This window comes from Mugil cephalus, chromosome 4 (genome assembly GCF_022458985.1).
Source record: "Mugil cephalus isolate CIBA_MC_2020 chromosome 4, CIBA_Mcephalus_1.1, whole genome shotgun sequence".
Lineage (NCBI taxonomy): Eukaryota > Metazoa > Chordata > Actinopteri > Mugiliformes > Mugilidae > Mugil > Mugil cephalus.
This window is the reverse complement of record NC_061773.1, coordinates 17,237,549-17,256,290: the sequence shown is the minus strand read 5'-3', so window position 1 is coordinate 17,256,290 and position 18,742 is coordinate 17,237,549. Positions and strand designations below refer to the sequence as shown.

The 18,742-nt window shown below is 41.8% G+C and overlaps 1 protein-coding gene across 11 annotated transcripts in view; it reads left to right on the top strand.

The window, feature by feature from the left end:
* Positions 1 to 18,742, top strand: part of ptprt (protein tyrosine phosphatase receptor type T) — a 304,538-nt gene that overhangs the window by 151,508 nt on the left and 134,288 nt on the right. For all 11 annotated transcript variants that reach the window (XM_047583117.1, XM_047583114.1, XM_047583115.1 and 8 more), the window contains exon 12: positions 16,648 to 16,849. In XM_047583117.1, coding sequence (XP_047439073.1) covers positions 16,648 to 16,849 — 202 coding nt within the window. The remainder of the gene's footprint in view (positions 1 to 16,647; positions 16,850 to 18,742) is intronic.

Below are 18,742 nucleotides of genomic sequence, written 5' to 3'. Positions count from 1 at the left end.
AGAACTTCCTTGCCACATAGAGACGAAGCACCCTGCACTAAAAGATACGTCTTTTGAGTAATATAATAAAGCATTAGAGTTATTTTATTATTAATACTAAACACAGTCTCTCTCTCTCTCTCTATATATATATATATATAATTTGGCATATTCCTGATGACTGGTCTGTGAAAAATTGTGCAAAAGGTGCAAAAACTGATGAGATGATGTAGAGAACCCACCTCTAGAAATAAAGTTGTAACAACTAATCACTTGTTCAACAGGCAGCACAGCGCTGCACGTTACTGTGATTTGTGAGGGGTGTGCGCTGGCTTCCGTGTGAGCACCTGTAAGGTATAAGGATTCACCCGGACAGGCAGTTTATCTTCACTGGAATACAATTACTGCCTAATTAATTATTAAACAAACATTTCAGCACTAGGCAGAATGATGGACGTTGAACATGTGCGGCACACGTTGTAAAGCCATCTTATATATTAGGTTGTTTGTAGGCATTTAGATTCCTGCTGTTAACATTAAACACACCTCTCGTTCAGCTCAGTAAAGAGTACATGCTGTATTCTTGTCGTCTGTTTTCTACTCATCCCTTAACTAAAACCCGTCTTGTTTCGTCAGCATCTTCCTCCCATATAATTGCCTCTGTTTCCTCGCCTTGCCCTTCCTACTTCCTTATGTCAATCTCCAGTCTGCCTTCTCTTTTCTGCTCAGCACCGTCTCTGAGACCTCCATTAGACCTCGACCCAGAGCTTGAAAAACACTCTCCGCGGTCTATAAACCTCTTGGGACCATCATAAATTTCGCCTTGTTTTTTTGTTGATTTCATTAATATCAATCCTGGAACCCCCTGCCCCCTCTGCCCAGCGGAGGCGGCACGACTCAACATCATCTGTTAAACATATCAGAGCCTCAACACAATGTGCAGCTATTAGAGATAATTACTATAATTGCAGCTATTGACAGGATTAAAGGCATCATCTGCATCATCTAAAGGGGCTCTTGTTGTGTCCTATTCTGCTCTGTTGTCTCTTGTATTTTCTCCCTATTATGTTTTTTTTTTTTTTTTTGCTTTACTCTGCGTCCCTTGCTTTTCAGAAAGGAAACTAGATGAATTACACCTTGCACAAAGTGGGGAGGGGTTGATAGATTAGCAGAGGTGGAGAATGGTGAGGAGCGATAAGGAGAATGAGAAGACCGAAGACAGAGTGGGAGAGGAGATAAAAAAAAAAAAAACAGAACAAAACTGAGTGTAAATGTGTCCAAAAGAAACAACACACGCCATATAGGATGATTACAGGAATTAATCAGTGTGCAAATATGATCACTTCATCTCTCGTATCTATTACTATAATTACAGCTAATTACAGGATTAAAGGACGCATCTGGGTGAGATCTAAAGGGACACCTCCCCCTCCCCCTCCCCTTCTCCCTCTCCTCCTCCCCCGCTCCCTCAGGTCCTCTGTTCATCTGAGAATATTAGGGGAAATGCGATGGGGGAAGAAGTTCGGGAGGCTTGGGTGGAGGTGAGGTGGGGAGAGCAGCAAAAAAAACAAAAAACAAAAAAAACCAGAACATTTGATAAATTAAACATCATGGTGCAAAAAAAAAAAAAAAAAAAAAAAAAAAGCTCTGTCCTGTAAAATTAAAAATAATGGACTGATGTGAATTATTTAGTTTCTTTTAACTGTTGGCAATCAGTGTTATAGAATAACATATAGAATAATGTGTGTTCAACCCTCCTTTTTTAACCTTAATTTTAAGGACTACATTGCACTAAATCCACAGTTTTAGCACCAAAAACATTTAGGGTAAGACAGGAACACCGGATTAATGCGCGGTTTTACTGTGATCTTCTTAAATTGGCAAGGTGCATTTAATTGGCACTTAATCGACGTTTACACTCAGTCAGACCTCAAGAGAGTTGTGGATAAATTAGTCCATCCCATCCTCCACTTGGGCTAATCGGCGAAAAAAGAATTCTTCTTTTGGTAAACTTTTATTCCACAGTAATGAACATGAGTTTTGTGAGAACTGGACATTATGACAAGGAGGGCCAAGTAGTTCATTTTAAGCCTTTCCTTTCTTGCACAGAGTAGATTAGACCAAATTTGATGCAGGATTTTCACTGTGATCTACTTAAACTGACATTGTGCAGTTTAATTGGCACTCAGGCTGGTCAGGAGGTCTAGGTCTAGATTGCGTTGGAATTTAAAGACTGGTTTAACATCTGTACTGTGGGTGTTCTTAAACCGACAGAAATGTTTAATGATCAGGGGAACTCTTGGAGGGGTTTTAATGTGTAATGTCCAACAGATCGGCAGAAAAACAGAAACAGAAAAAAAAGCAACTTTGGACATCTGAGTGCTTTTACTCTAAATAATAATTTTGTGGCCGCAGGCTTTCTTCTCCCACTCAAGAGTCCCTGCAACTTTACCTAGCCTCCGTGACCCCTCGCATAATACACAGATATTGACGGTTAGCGAACTGAGAGCAGTGAAGCACTCAAAAAGCACACTGGCGCACACACAGATCACGACCTTGTCAATCCCTTCTCTGATTGCCTCATCAGGCCAGTCGAGCGTTATGGGTCCTCTCTGTTGGCGCTCTCTGCTGGAGTTATTTCTGAACCCCTGCTAGCTTAACAGATGCTTGTGCTAACATTGATTAGAGCGCTGAAGCAAATCAAGCGCCAGCTTCACTGGCTTGGCTCGACCAACTTAACATCAATAACATAACACCGCTATGCATTTTAATGTGTTTGTGTTCAAATCAAAATCAGAATCAGAAAAAAAAGCTTTATTTATCCCCGAGGGGCAATTAGGAGGGCAAAGAGCGGCACGCTAAAAGGGCAAGAGAATAAATATACAATGGTGGTTGGGCAAAAGCAGCAGGTTGCGTGCAATGGCAGACCTGCTGCCAATTAACAGTATGACTGGTTGCTGTGGAGGTAATAAGGATGATAAGTGTCTGTATAAGTCGAGGTGTGTAGTAGAACATATGATAAATATTAAAATATATATATATGATAAATATAAAGGTCTCTGTTTTAGCCCATTATATGTGTCTGTGTGTAAATTAGCTAAGATTAGATGTGCCAGGAATTAGTTTAATTGATAAGAGAGATGAGAATAATAATAATGAGTTGGTCTCATCGGTTGCACTGTCCCATATCTAATGTTCATTGGAGCCTCCTCAGTGGAGGCCAAAGGGCCAAACAAAGCTTGATCACTATTATTTTTCTGTAACCGCTTCTCCTCATTAGGGTCACGGGGAGGCTGGAGCCTACCCCAGCTATCATTGGATGAAAGGCAGGGCACACCCCGGAGAGGTCACCAGTCTATCACAAGGATACACTGAGAACAGAGACAGACAGGCAGCCATTCACACACCTACACTCCTACGGCCAATTTAGAATCACCAATGGATCTAATGAGCATGTCTTTGGATGGTGGGTGTAAGCTGGAGCACCTGCAGAGAACCCATACTGACACAGGGAGAACATGCAAACTCCACACAGAAAGGCCCCAGTCGGGCCGATTGGATTCAAACCACCACACTACTGTGTGGTGGTCCCCTTTCTAATTCAATGCAGGTAAATCTACAGAGTGAAGGATTTGCATAGTTTGCTCATTCTGCATGTGCCCGTATGGGTTTTCTGTGTTGGCCATGTGATAGACTGGCAACCTGTCCAGGGTGTACTCCAGGCTCCAGCCCCTCATGACAACCTCTAAAGGACAATCAGTTACAGATAATGATGAACCTACATTCGTACTATTATAATAGAAACTAGTCAATGTGCTGCTTTGTCATCCTAAAGAGTGTGTCTTTCATCATAAGTAAAGACAACAGAGAATGTACAGTATGTTAGTCCTGGAAACATTATGTCAAACATGTAAAAAACTATTTATCTACTAAATATCATTAATTGAAATCACAAATTCAGGATAACACGTTTAGCTATGAATAGCTTCCGCTTTATTTTGACAAATCTATGAGCACTTCTCATAAAGAAGGGGAGTCAAGCATAGGGGACCGAAGAGGGTCTAATCTGGACCGCAGCACAAATTTAAAAAATGTGAAAATTGCATAGAAGACATTAACTGTTTCAGGTTGTTCATAACGTGTTTTGTGAAAGGTTCCTACAAGTACTTCTTTGTGCACACATATATAGGGAAAATTTTGAGTTGTTCTGCTATTATGTCACCGGTCCAGCCCTCTTGAGCTCTAGTTGGGCTGTAATGTTGAACCCTAATAAAGTCAAAGGACCACTACAGGATATCAGAGCACACCACAAAGACCATGTGCACAAATTGTTGCTAACTCATAATACAGGAGCTTTTTGACAACCAATGCTGACTGTCACCTGTCAGCAACAAAGGTTCAGTTGATGTAGTGAGTTGTTATGCACCTCCAAAATCTGTTAGGAAAGAGACATGGATGGGTGACATCTGGTTTTATGTCCCCATTTCATTTAAATAAATAATGTAAATATCTGGCGAGGTTATCTAAATGTAACAGATGTGGCAGATCCACGACTCGGTCACGATGCGTTTTCCAGGGCAATGATAAATGTCTTATTTTGTCAGGTTATCTAGGAGCGTTTGTTGAAACACCTGTGACCATCCATCTCCTTAGAGGGGTAGATTTCAAGGGACTCAAAGGCCCTCCTGCTGCTAAAAATCCACCAGCAAGACCCCGGGAGAAATGTAAGAGCGCTTTGCTGACGAAGCTCAGAGCTGTTTACTCCGAGCAAAAGTCTACTAGTACAGTATGTAGTTATTCTTGTCTGGTTTTGGGAGTGAATAACTTTACTCTGTAATTCCTCTCTCCTCAAGCAGAGTCTTTAATCAATCACAAAAATCAATTCTGGCAACTGGTCTGGAATTTATTTCATTGGGTTACTCAGTCACAGCCTGATTTGTATAGGAACAGCAGACATGTAGTTACACTCTCTTCTCCCATGGCTTGTTTTTGAACAAATGAATGATTGATTCACATTAGGATGAGCTCGCTACTGATTCTGTTTGCTGTTTACTGAGCAACGGAGGCGACTCCGCTCACTTGCAACGCGAAGTCAGAGGGCTTCAAAACACCAGCGGAGCAAGTTACGACTCGACGACGATGAGACAGACGTCTGCGCGAGTTCAAGGAGGGAATGTCAGTTTTTTAATAAGAAACTGAAATGACCACAAAAAAAAAAAACAATTGCATTTCGACATAAATGATCAATAAGATAAAGACGAGATAATCCCTTATTTTAACCACAGCAGGGAAATTTGTGTTGCAGCAGCAGGTTGCTTAAGGACAGTGGACACAAGAGATTAAGAGGGTAAACATTATATAAGTACAAAGACTAGAAGCCGTACATATGCATGTTGCACATGAGAGACCAAAGGCACCCAAACACAAGTTTTCACACAGATATTGTGCAAGGTGTCACAGTTGTGTTGAGATTGTCCAGTGTGTGTGTGTTCTGATGGAAGCAGAATTGGTTTTATGGCTTCACAGCTGCAGGGAGAGATTATATTATATTTAATTTTTCTGTTCATTAAAATAACAGCAATGAATTGAACCCCAGCTCACCACTGAAACCTAGCCACTAGACCACCATGACAACAGTAACTTAATTTTTTTTTAAAAAACATACAAAAAAAACCCGGCACACCCATAAATGACCTGTGTGTACACTTGTCACATCTTGTTTGAATCCATCGACTTAATTATTGAAGAGTCTGACTTAACAGTAAACAGCTGAAATTACTTTCAACATACTAAAGGCAAATTCATCAAAAAGTGACTAAACGTATACTTGCGGTATTTGTTTGGTGTTTGTCCGTTTGAAGATCCGTTCTGGACCTTCAGGGAGGTCTGATTTGACAATTTGGATTCCAGACTGGACCACAAATGCCACCTTTCCACCGTGCAAAAACTGACAGGCAGCTTCTTTGATGATTTCTATCTCACATCTCGTCTAATGTCGGGCTCAAGATAATCTCTTACTGGAAGTTCACTTGAGCCCGAGACGCACACATTGAGTCAGGCGCCTTTTTTTTTTCAAAGATTGTCTATAAACACAGCAGTTGCGTCTCTGTGTGTGGGTATTTGACGTGGTGAGTTAAAGGCAGAAACCAAAGCTCAGGGGGACGCAGCCCATCCAAACACATGCAGAGCGTGCCCAGAGGCTGCCTCGTGCTCATGTGTTTCTACAGGTTAAAAAGTTTTATTAAAAGCACAGAAATATGGGTAGAGAAGGAGGATGAAATAAATAGCACGGCAGTCTGTCTAGGAAGTATGAAGATCGGAAATCGCTGCCTCCTTGAAAATATAATAAACAGAGCCCAGACACTAGCTGTGTTTACATGGACACTAGCATTTCACTAATAATCAGGATAACAGCTTAATCAGAACAAAAATGTCTCTACCTCCTCCAAACCTTCAGCATCTATCCATCTGCTTGGTCTCTTCACCCTCTTCCCTCTCTTCCTCTGTATTGTTTTCCCTTTCTGTCAATAGTAAACTATATTTAGTGAGGCTTTCAAGTCCTTGAGCTCCTGACCCCATTTACTCTGTCACTCTGTCTGTCTGGCCTGCAGGGGAATGGCCTAGTATCACTTACACCTGTGTGTATGTGGGTATTGTAACGCAGTCCTGCTTTTCCTCTGTACAGCCTGTGCGTATCTGAAATATTCATTGCAGCCCGGTGCGGTTCGGCTTCCCGACCATAACACCGCAAGCCAAGAAAAGGAGTCCCTAAATTGTTGCACATTGCACACGAGTTTTTAATTTGACAAGGGGATTCTGTTTTTTGACACCTTCAGATGGGGAGGTAAATTTCCTTAGTCGCGGCGGTCTGATTAAAAGCAGCTTAAGTAGCATTGTTCCGGAAAAGGAGTGCATTGAAAATGCGGAGGTCACTGAGCTTCAAAAGGCGCCGGGATAATTTTTATCATCACGTCAAAACAATACGCAGAGAAGCAAATGAGCCAGGGAGCTCTAACATTAATACTAGCTGAGCAAAATAACACATTAGCATCAGGAAACACAGCAGGTCTGTCACACAGGACTTATGGCTACAGGCTCGTTATTGGTTACACTTTAGAAGAGAAATAAAAGCAAAAACTCCCAAATGAATACGTAAGACGTCAAGCTCTGGGACATCGAAATCAGCAAACAGCTGTGGTTAATTCACCAATTAAAGGTAGAGTTAACGTTTCTCATGATAACCCTACAGAATGCATGCACTATTAAATGGACCTATCTGGCATTATTACGATTCATTAATGTCTTTGTTTGCCCATAAATAATCTTCAGTTGTACAATCATGGTGTATTCACTGTTGCTTCCAACACAGCTAGAGAGAAATGTGTAAATGTTTTGCTGACAAAACTGCAAAAGTTTCAGGAAAGAAACGTAAAGTGAGGCGGTGTCTTAAACTGAATAGTCAATCAGCTCCATGGTGAGATATCAATATTGAAAATAAATCCTACAGTAAATAAGTCCTACAGTGGAGTCCCAGGTGGAGGTAGTGTGAAGGGATGGAACCACTTGGCGTCTAGACGGTGGTGGTGGAGGTGGATCAGATAAGCTGACGAGACAATCGGGATGAGAAGGAGGAGGGCTGAATGACAGATGCTCTGAAAGGAGTTGCTGTGAGTTTCATAAATGGCGACTGATTGGCCAAAAGATCATTGGATGAGAGTTGCGATAGACAGTGTGGAAAACAGGAAGCGATGAAGGGAATGGAGGAGCAGCAATAGGAATTTATTGAACTTTCTAAATATTGTGTGTGGTAGAAATAACTCCCATCTGTACACTTGTATACAACACGTTGCACGTATCTTTACTAGCTTGCTACATTTATTCTTCGGATTCATTTTTGTGATTCTTCATGTCATCCCAGAGTGACGCCAACCTCCGGGCGATTGAGGCCTGTACCACACACTTCATTAGAACTCAATTTACTATACTGGTAATGCTACATACACCGTTTCGTGTAAATTTGGGACTGATTGGGTGCTGCTGTGTGACAGAGAAAAATCCAAACAGACCAGCAATTTGTACCGATCTATTAAAATGTGGCAGAACTCAGTGAAGCAAGATTGCTCTAATCTGTCTACCAGTAGTCAAAGAGAAGAAGATTACGCACAAACGCACACGACGGAGTAATAGTCAGAGAGGATTATCCATCTAGACCCCCATGCCCACCCCCTACACTTTTCACATGCACAGGCGCACACACAAGACTATGTGCAGACAAATAATCTCTCAAGCTCTACAATTTCCTGCTCTACAGCCAATCAGGGCTCCATTTCCATGTCTCCAGCCAATCACGTGTCCCCTGAGAACCCAAAAGGCCAAATCAAACCAGCTTTTCAGCAGGCAGTTACACTGCCCTGGGCTCCTATACCTGTCAGAACTTCATTCTCATTTTCTGCTCTTTTCCTTGTCCTTTCTCCCCTATCACCTCAGCACCGAGGCCTCTGCTGTAAATGGAGTATTTTAAGAACTGGAGCGTAGGAGTGTACGTTAAAAATCTACTGCAAATACACCAACCCGTTTTTAACGTAGTGACGCAGTATTTTTAAATTTAGCCTTGAAATCATTTGCAGAATAAAAACAGTTTTAAGGAAACTTACCTTAAGAGAACATCACTACACGGCGAGAACCATTAAAATCTAAAGGAACAAACTCGATGAAATGCGAAAAAGACTCAGGATTTTTACTTGCTGATTTGAGAAGTCACCACAAAACACCAGTATCCTCGTGAATCGCTGTCAATCCGTCGCCAGCGAGGGATTTTTTAATGTAGGAACGTAAGCAGAGGAAGCCTGCGTGGCCCACATTAGCATCTAGAGGGGAGAGTGCTCGTTCTGTCACTTGTCTTAACGCGGCTGGCGGGAAGTTTCGCTGCGTGGCTGTCAAACAAGCATTACCGGGGCGCCGTCTCGGGCTGCTTCCTGTCAAACTGTCACCACCGGCTGATTTTAATGCGCAATCTCTGATCGCCTCTCCCAAGGTGAACTCAGTTTTTGCTCTTTCATGCTTTTGTGGCGAGGGTGGTATTGATTTTGACGGAAAAAGCTTGGTCGACAAATGACGAGCTTTTCGAGCTTCCTGTATCCTGTCGTCTGTTGAATGATATATTCCCAGAACCTGTCAATCCTGAATGTCGCCCCTCCACCGCTGCCGGGACATCCCGATTAAGCAGTTGAGATCCGATTAATAGCTCGGTTATTTCTTGTTAGTCTCTCTTGTGTATATTTATCTCAGGCACAATACTTATACTGGCTGGAAATCTTTTATCAGGCTCATCATAGCTCATCTTACAGGCCGTTTAGACAGAAGCTATGGCCTTAGCCCTGGTGCTATAAATGACGGGCGCCTTCCCAGTAATGTAACTCTGTGCAACAGCACTGGCTGTCATACACGTCATACAAAAATGACTGTTATTTATGCGCAGCGCAATGGAGAGGCGACCCGACAACACAGCTGCAATGACTTTCATGATCTTTGGAATCTTCAAAATAGTCAGCGCTCTTCCTCTGGCCAACGTGAACCCTTCACCGCTATTGTTGAGGATGGAGGGATGACTGTTTGCTTTATACGTCATGATTACACGGTCACCATACCTCCATGGTATGCTTAAGCCCACACTAGCCACAGAATCCAGGTTGCAGAACAAAAGCACGGTACGGTTGCCTAGTGTGAGTGAGCCCTGAAAGATCCTTCACTCTGTCCCTCTCTTGCTCGCTTTCTCATTTCTGTTTTGTTATCAGTGACAACAATGGAGATAACACAGCCAGGCGGCATAATCGGACCATTGTTTGTTGCTACTCCGTTCTCCGGCCAGCTTATCTAGTTTGGGACAATGGAATAAGGAGACAAGGAAAATGGGACAAGGAAAATGCCAAAGATCCCATTCCCACTCGTGTTTTTATGTATGTACGCTCCTATGCATATACATATTCATATACAGTATGTGCATGTGCGTGCGTGTTGGCATTTATTCAGGGATTTTTGCACAGCTTTGCATTGCCACGTCTTTGTGCCTGTGTGTGTGTGTCTTTGTATTTGCGTTTCTGCCTGCCTGCCTTCGTGTTTGCAGTGTCCCAGAATGTCTTGACATTATAAAGCCAGCAAGCAGCAGAACAGTCTGTCCCAAATGAAACCTTCTAAAAGCGGAGATCCTGGAAACCTAAAACAATAGCTGCCTACTAAGTTACAGGGTGAGGAGGTGTCAGGGTACGTGGTGAGTGGAGGACGGGAGGAGAGGTTTTTTTTTTTATTATTCAGGTTTTCTACATTGACGCAACACAAAATTTTTATTAAATGTCTTCCTGTCATGGGTTCACATTTCTGCAAAGTTAGACAATATTACAGGTGCAAAGAGGAAAGAACTACACAGCATATGCATACTGGGCCTTGACACATAGGGAGTTAAGTGGCTCGAACAGAGGTGTCAACATACTGGGAAAATAACGTATTATTTTGCATGTTGTATATCTTCTTTTCACGCGCTTGGGGTTAGGTGCATAAACTAGTGTGAGGGGGCTCCTTTTTGTATGGAGTCGGTGTCTAATGAACGAGACAGAAAGTGTCAAATTGTCTGGGAAGGAGCACGGAGTCTCTTCTTTTCTCATAGGATTTGCAAAGGCAGGTTTTTCCTGCACTGTTGGCCATGCCTTCAGCAAAATTTCAGAGGCAGAGCATCACATGTCAATAGACTACAGCCTTTTCTTTTTTGGAATTGCTACATGTTGCACTGGCAAGTTGCATGAATGAGTGTTGTTTCAAAGTTCTCACAGAGACAGGCTCCAGAAACAGTTTATCCTTAATGAAGATTTTCCTAGAATAAGAAATGCCCAAGTACAATGCGTCTCTTAATTTTAGACCACCAGCTAAGGTTTAAGGCTTGTGGTTTTCACCGCTTCAACTGCAGAAATAAAGAGGTGATTTTACTACAATGAATGCTGCCTCAAATCCCATGTAGCCTCATGGGGCCTTACTTGAGAGAAAGCACACCGTCTGGGATATTGTTGGTTAATGCATCTTAAACGCATTCAAAAATAATTACTTTCATTTCGTGGACGTACAGTACGGCCAGAAAGGGTTTATTATTCCTCTGCAAATGTGCAAGATTGTTTTCGCATGCCAGCTGAATGAACGGTATTTCAACTCTGAGCACTGAACAAAGAAAATATATGAATGAGACAGGAAGGGCCCATAAAAATGTTATTAATGCACAAAACTGCAGTGCAAATGAAACGAATAATGTTTTACACTCCTAATCCCCCGGTTCTGCACAAACACATAGAGATATAAAACAGTTGAGGATCCAAGCGCATTGTTATTGACTACACTGAATAAAAGAAAAGTTTCAGAGTGCCTGAAACCAACTTTATTCATACTGCTGTAATCTGTTCCGGATGAGGGCGTCCGCTAAATGCTTAGAAAAACAGAGTGGTGGTAAACCACTGTAAATTCCACTCTGGAGAACGGTGGCAAAATAAAACAGAGCGGAAGGAACAAACACCTCACATGGTTCCTACTTAATTCAAACAGGACGGAGAACAGGGGCGACGCTGAGATAGTGAGGAATGAAGCTGCTGCAGGTTTTCTATTAAAACAAACAGGAGCACAAAGGATAAAAAATGGAAAATGACAAAAAAGTGAATTGAAATAGCATTCTACAGCACACGGCGGTGCCTCATAAACATTGTTTATTTCCATAAAACTTGGCCGGGGCTCAAAATGCTGCAGCACGCAAATACACACACTTCAGCTGTGGTGTGTTTGATAAAAGGGCCTGCTGAGTAAAGGCTACAACTTCTAAAACTTGCTAGCATCCATCTTCTGTATAGACAAACACAATGGGCAACCACACGTGTTTGAACAGCAACGTACACACAACAGGTTAAGTTTCTCGTATCGATTTAAAATAAGACACCTTTTGTGGTTTTTGAAGCTAACCCTAACCCTAACCCTAACTCTAACCCTATCATTACAGTAATATTGGACATTATTAAATCTGCTCGAATAAGACCAGGGTTGCAAAAAGTTAAAACAAAACCCTTAATCCTACTGTTCAATAACCTTATTGTTGTTTAAGCCTGAATGCACAGTTTGTAAAGGTTACTTGTGGTTTAATTTTCACTGTGATATGTTTGGAAGAGACTGATCAATAACGTTTCAAGAAAACATACAGTTTATCTATTCAAGAATATGTCACATTGTCACAATCATTTATGAAAAGGGGTAAAATATATATATATATATTTTGTATATAATATTTTGTATTTGGTTTGACAGGGTGTAAAAAATGCCACTTTAAAATAAGGTAGAGATAGGAAAAAGAAAAGTTATAAACAGTGGATATAGGATGTGATTCTCTTGCCATGTCTCACCTGAGCATCCCTCTCTCTTTAGATATATCCTGTCTTTTCTCCTTTCTTCTTTTTGGTTCTGTCTCACCATATGTTTTTCTTTCTCTCCTCCGGCTCCTCTGATCTCCTGCATACTTTTTTTTTTTTTTTTACCTGTCCCACCTTCTCCTCTCCTACTCACTAATTCAATCACACGCACCCCTTCCCCCTGGTGAGTTATCCCCCACAGACGCACACTCTATTACCCAAGATGCACTGCCCCGGTACGCGCCTGCCTTTTCATTGGCCAATAAAACAACCTGAGCTTTATGGCTCTACCGATTCCAAGTACATCAACTATCGTGAGGGAGAAAGAGAGAGGTGGTGAGAGACGTGAGGAAATGGAGGAGAAAGAGTGAGGGCAAGAAATTGAAAAGGGTGGAAAGAAAATACTTTGGAAGAGAAAATGCCATGTAAAGAGCAATAAAAGAAAGAAAGAGAGAGGACCACTTAACATGGGCAGAGTGAAGAGAGGGAAAAAATGAGCAGGTAAGATGAGAGCAAAGGTAGAGAGAGGAAGCCCATAAAAACATAGAGAGCCATTCATGACTTATAAAATAACAGCCATCGATGTGCAAACCAAAACTGCAGCGTAGATGAAATAGATGATATTTTATTGTTCCAGCCCCTAAGTCCCAGCCTGTATAAATAGCTATTGATTCAACATCTTTTATTCAGCCAGGCAGGCGAACTCTCGGGCCTGGGAGACATCAGCTGCTCGTTGAAGGCGAAGCTGCTGCTCTGTGGAGGCTTTCTGCTGCATTTTCGACTGTTGTCTTCCAGTGGCTAAAGGTTTTGTCCCATGTTCCTCGGCCTGAGAGGTATTTATTTGTCTGCCTGGGTTGTAGCAGGGGAGTTGAGAGTGAGGGAAAACCTCTCATCATTTTTACAGTCTCAGGCGGCTGGAAATGGAACAGAAGAACACAATAAGAATAGGAAAATAAAAGTGTGCGTTGATGTTTTCTAGGCCCGTATTTGTACTTTTCGCCGTGCCTGGGTCGGAGAATGAATTTCAAGAGCGTTGTGATTCAAGCGGAAAACACTCGACAATAATACATTAACCCTTTTAAACTGGATGTGTCGGCCGGTTTGCGTTTTTTGTGCAAGTTCAATTTGGATTACAGCATTTACATTGGTGTCATTATGGTAAATTCACATGCATATATCGTGCAAGGTTATAAGGTACACTCTTATAACTTGTAGTAAGTTGTAAATAACTGACAGATGTATGAGGTTCCAGCTATTCAGGAAATAAAATGGTCAAAAACACATCCTCACGTGGTATGTCCTGACCTTTTTATAGTCAAAATAAGCAAAAAGTCCAGGTCCAGACATTTTGAGTCTTTAGTGTTAAAGGGACACCTTGAATGTGAATGAAATCTGTATGAACTGTATGACAATAAGTGTGTCTCGAGCATCAGGTGAAACAGAAGCAGCCCGAACATCATTGACAGTGTTTTCTTTTTTAATAAAAATGAGAACATGTGCAGACTAACTACAGCAAATACACCAGAATGGAAGGTTTTATCCAATAAAATCCACTTAATACAGCAGATTAAACATCTGTATCTGATCAGAAGTGAACCAGATTTAACTAAACGAACTAAATCCTCATTGATCTGTTGCTTTAGCGCCCTTTAACTTTTAACTTTTAACTATTTTTGCACTGATGGAAAAAGCAGCCATGCATCCTCTCTGACTTTACTGCACACTATCTTCCCTTCGGTTCGGAGGAAGGAAATATACATTGAATGCAGCCAGTCAGTATATAGATTTTTTATTTCTTGCTTTTCTTTGGAGCTTTCATTTCGTCTTCCCTGTGCCTTTTTTTTCCCTCCGTCTCTGTCTCTCTCTGTCTAGTCCGCGCACGGTCACACATTCGCGCATTAGCACTTCAGCCTGCAGCCACAGCCGAAGTGAGGCACCCAGCTGTCAGTGCTTTTGATTTGACTCTGTTAATGGAGCGACGAGGGCCGCCCGGGCGTCCATAAGTGTGAAGCGCCGAGATCCTCCTCCCACTGCCTCACCCCGCAAAAGCACACGCTCCAGCCTCTAAGCCACCATTTCACACAAACATCCATCAACATCACTCGTTATACTTTTACTTCTCTTCACTCCCTAGCCTTCTACTCTACATTCTCTCTTGTCTTCAGGTTGCCTGAAAAAATATGTTTGGTTCAGGCGAGGTCTTCCATGAGCAGAAGTCTGAATGTGACGCATATGATTCAGCAGGCAATCGGCTACCTTCAGTTAGACTCTTTCTAAAGGCACTTTTAGAGTACGGCGGGATCTAGACGCTAGACCTGCAGAAATTCCGACCGACATTTTGCCAAACATGAGTCATACCGATGTCTTTATCGCCAAACCTCCTCAGTTCTTTATTGATCCAAAACAATCAGTTTGAAAATTGCGAATATAGACAAGCAGGCGGAAATACTAAAGAAACTAGCTAGCTTAGCGTAGCGTAGCTGCGATACGTACTTACATTTCTTTTACAGTGGTGGGGTCTGCGTAGGGGTCTTTGGGTTGTCGCCATAGCCTCTGCATCAACTTGACGCAGAAGTATAAACCACCCATAACTCTGTGCCCATTGTCGTGACTTGTTTTTCGTCGCAGACTCAGTGTAATTGATGTGTTCTTGTTCACTCTGCCCTCGGTGAACTGACGAGAGTCGAGTATGACAAGAAGGGCAGATGGGGAAATGGAGATTGCATACAGCAAAGCTCTCTGGCTCAGTCCAAATTGGAGAGCTTACAGTTATGTGTTTTGTTTTGTTTTTTTTCTCTCACACGCTCTTCATATATGATTCACGCTCAGTTATTTCTGTCCCCTAATACATCTCATAAGAACCTCCCTTTGTCGCAGCCCAAGTATTTGTTAATTTTGGAGCCCAAGATTTGAGAGATTAGATCATTTCTATTTTTGTGGCTATGGTGCCACGTTTATGGGGGTGGGAAAGATTTCTTCTGGGAGTTCTTGGTTGGCAGTAAGCTCCACAGTGCTGTGCGCACACACATTTCAGTCAAAAACTGAAACCCAAACAACAAATGATAAGAAACGTAACCCACACCTGGAGCTGGAGCTCTGCAGCTTTAGAAAGATGTTTCATTGGTGGAGGTTTTCACTCTACCCTATCCTTTTTCATTGTTTCATTTTCTTCTCTGCCTGTGTCACTGTTTTCAATGTATCAAGAACTTCTATTTCTCACTTTGATGCAAAAAATAAATAAAAAAAGTGAAATGTAATGAGCTCCAGACACGGGCTAACACACTTGCAGAAAGTGTTGAAATGTGTTCAGGGTTGAACAGCTATTAATGTGTCCTCCCTCCCCACCGGTCAATATTTCCTTGTGCTGACTGTCATTCAAAATGACAGTTGTCCTCCAGTGTTTTACCAGGCCGGTTTGCGTGTCTGTGTGTGTTGTCACTGATGCTTTTGCAGTGTGGAAATTTGCCAGCAGCAACACGGCGACATTGACAGTTCTTTTAACAGAAATAAAAAAAAAAAACATTGAAGTGTTTCTGCCGGTTTAGTGACTACGGGTCAATTTGCTCAATTTGTTCCAGTCTCAAAGTGGATATCACGGGGAGAAACACAGACCCTTTGTAACTGCTTCAACTCCCAAATTGATTTGTAGAAAGTTTAACTGGCAGGTTAATAACTGCTGATTGATTTAGTGGATTTGCTCTCATGCGACAGCGGAGGTGTCTTAAGTCTAACTTTGAAGCTTGGTATATGTTTTGACTGGAGATGAAGAAATAACTAAGTAGCTTCATTTTGGTGACTTTCTATTATTTAACATAATAAGTAGTGTTAAACTGTGTCTCTTACCAACAAAATTCTGTTGTTTTATACTCAGGATCCTCCACATTAATGGTGTGATGAATAGACAACTTTTTAAACTCTAAAGTTACAGGATTTATGTTGGTTCTTGGTTGGTTTGTTGGTACTTGGCCAAAAAATACCTAAAATACAATAATCACATTGGATGACTGTGTAAATAGACAAAGTTTTAATGGTCACTGGAACCAATTGGTAAAGATATAATACTCCTATTTGTCAGAGAACCTGTAGCATTTAAAAAAAAAAAAACATGATTATTACTGATTTAAACCAAGCTTTTGCAAAAATATATATATAACCAAATAATTCAAACTGAACCCTGCAACTCAAGAAAACTAAGCTTAAAGCTTAAATGTTAAATTGTGTTTCCACTGTTTGCCTTCAGATTACCTACAAGGCACTGAGCTCCTTGGATCCCAGCGCTGATCTGACAACCCAGAGGGGACGAGTGTTCAAGCTGAGGAACGAGACCCATCACTTGTTCGTGGGGCTCTACCCGGGCACCACCTACTTCTTCACCCTCAAAGCCTCCACGAACAAGGGCTTCGGTCCGCCCGTCACCACCCGCATAACCACCAAGATAGCAGGTAAACATTACCTTTAGCTCCGACAATATGACAAATCCTTCACTTCTAGTGACATTTGTTGATCTCTGCTTTCTAATCACTTGGATACCCTGTGACAGGCCCGTGCTTATTATTACAGTAATAGCAGGTAGAGGCAGCGAAAGCTTGTTTGCTGGCCAGCTGGTGGGCTGACATGTCAGTCAGTTTCTCTGTGAATGTGCCAGTCTGTGTTTTTGTTTGTCTCTTTCCTTTGTGTGAGTGGCCGTTTTCATATCTGTCTGACTCTCTCTCGCCGTTTATAACCCTCTGTTTATGTCACCCGCCTCAGTTCAAAGAAAATGTCAGTGGCACCACAAAGAAAGGGGAAAACAATCAAGTTTTTGCGGCGAGAACTGTGAAATGTCCTCACATGTTAATGCATTTCTTTATTCTTGAACAAGAGGACTTCTCCATTCTTGTTGCAACTGTTTGGAGAAGGGTGTCCTTTGTTGTTTAAATGACAGACTGACTGATGGAAAATAAAAAACCCTCACTTTCTTTCTTTGTGAGTTTCTCTTTGCCCTTTATATCTCTGACTCAACATTTCATTCTCTCTCCAGCTTTACTCCCTTTCTCTATTTCTGAATTCTGGAACATTTTCCCTTTGGTTTGTTCCTCTCTGAGTTAATCTTTTTTTATTTTAATTTTTTTTTTACCCTACCCAAATCATATGCCTTAATGTTTTTGCTTTGCATTTTTTTTTGTGTGTTATTTCTGTCGCTGGTATTTTTTAATTATAACTATGTATTTGAGAAAAACCTTACCCCACGAGGAATGTGCTTTCAGCGAAGTAACCCAACTCAGCCGTGAGTTCTTGCGGTGTTAAGTGCTGATTGAACCACGCGAGACGCCACTCCAACGGCCCTGTGCGCTTCGTCTTATCTGTCAACACCTACAGTGATTTTAGCATGACCTTTCCACTGAGCTTCCGCTCCTCCATCATCCTCTCGAATCTTAACAACATGTTGCTAAGACGGAGGAAAAAAAGAAGAAACACAGTCCTTCCACCGCGCATAACAGATATGTCTTCCTCTAAATGCCACGCCGTCCCCAATCTTCATTATCTCATTCAGGGACCGAAGGGCGAAGAGATTTAAATTAAACGCTCCAGACGGAAAGAGATGGATGGACAGAGGAGGAGGGGTTGGATTTGTGTTAATGACCCGAATGCCACACCAATCGGGGGGGCGGGGGGCTGCCGATGTTTTATTCGGATAGGCGTTCATACCGCGCCTCCAACATGAGGGCACCGCAAACTTCAAATTAAAAGACTGAACGCAATAAATTGTCCGTTAAGTCTTTTCACCTCAGCACCCGAGAAGATTACTGCTGTAAACATATGATGCCAAAGCGAGAACAAAGCATCCAATAGACACGTGTGGTAAATTCGTTTTGTTTTCAAGGTTTTTGCAAAATATGCTTTCATTACTGTGTTGCCTTGAGTGTTTGACATGCAGATGAAAAAATGTCCAGTCTTTTCTTTAATGTTATCTCGAAAAAAAATTGAATCGAGCTTGCCTTGACATGGGTGCACATTTGCACTGTAAGTCTGCATGAATAAATGACATGCCTTGTATGCGCTGTTATGAGAATTTGTAGACTTCCACCGCTGTGCATTGGTTGTATGCCCTGACGCTGTGTAACACTTATTTAACACATTGAAACTGATATTTCACAGACTCCCTGCCAACTACATTACATTAAAAAGTCCCTGATGGGTTGAGGACAGTGTGTCTTATAGTTTGCTTTGGCAGCACAGTATATTTACTGATCAAGCATAACATAATGACCACCTGCCTAAAATTGTGTAGATCTCCGTTGTGCCTCCAAAACAGTAGTGACTCATCAGAGAATGGACATGGACCTTCTGAGGGT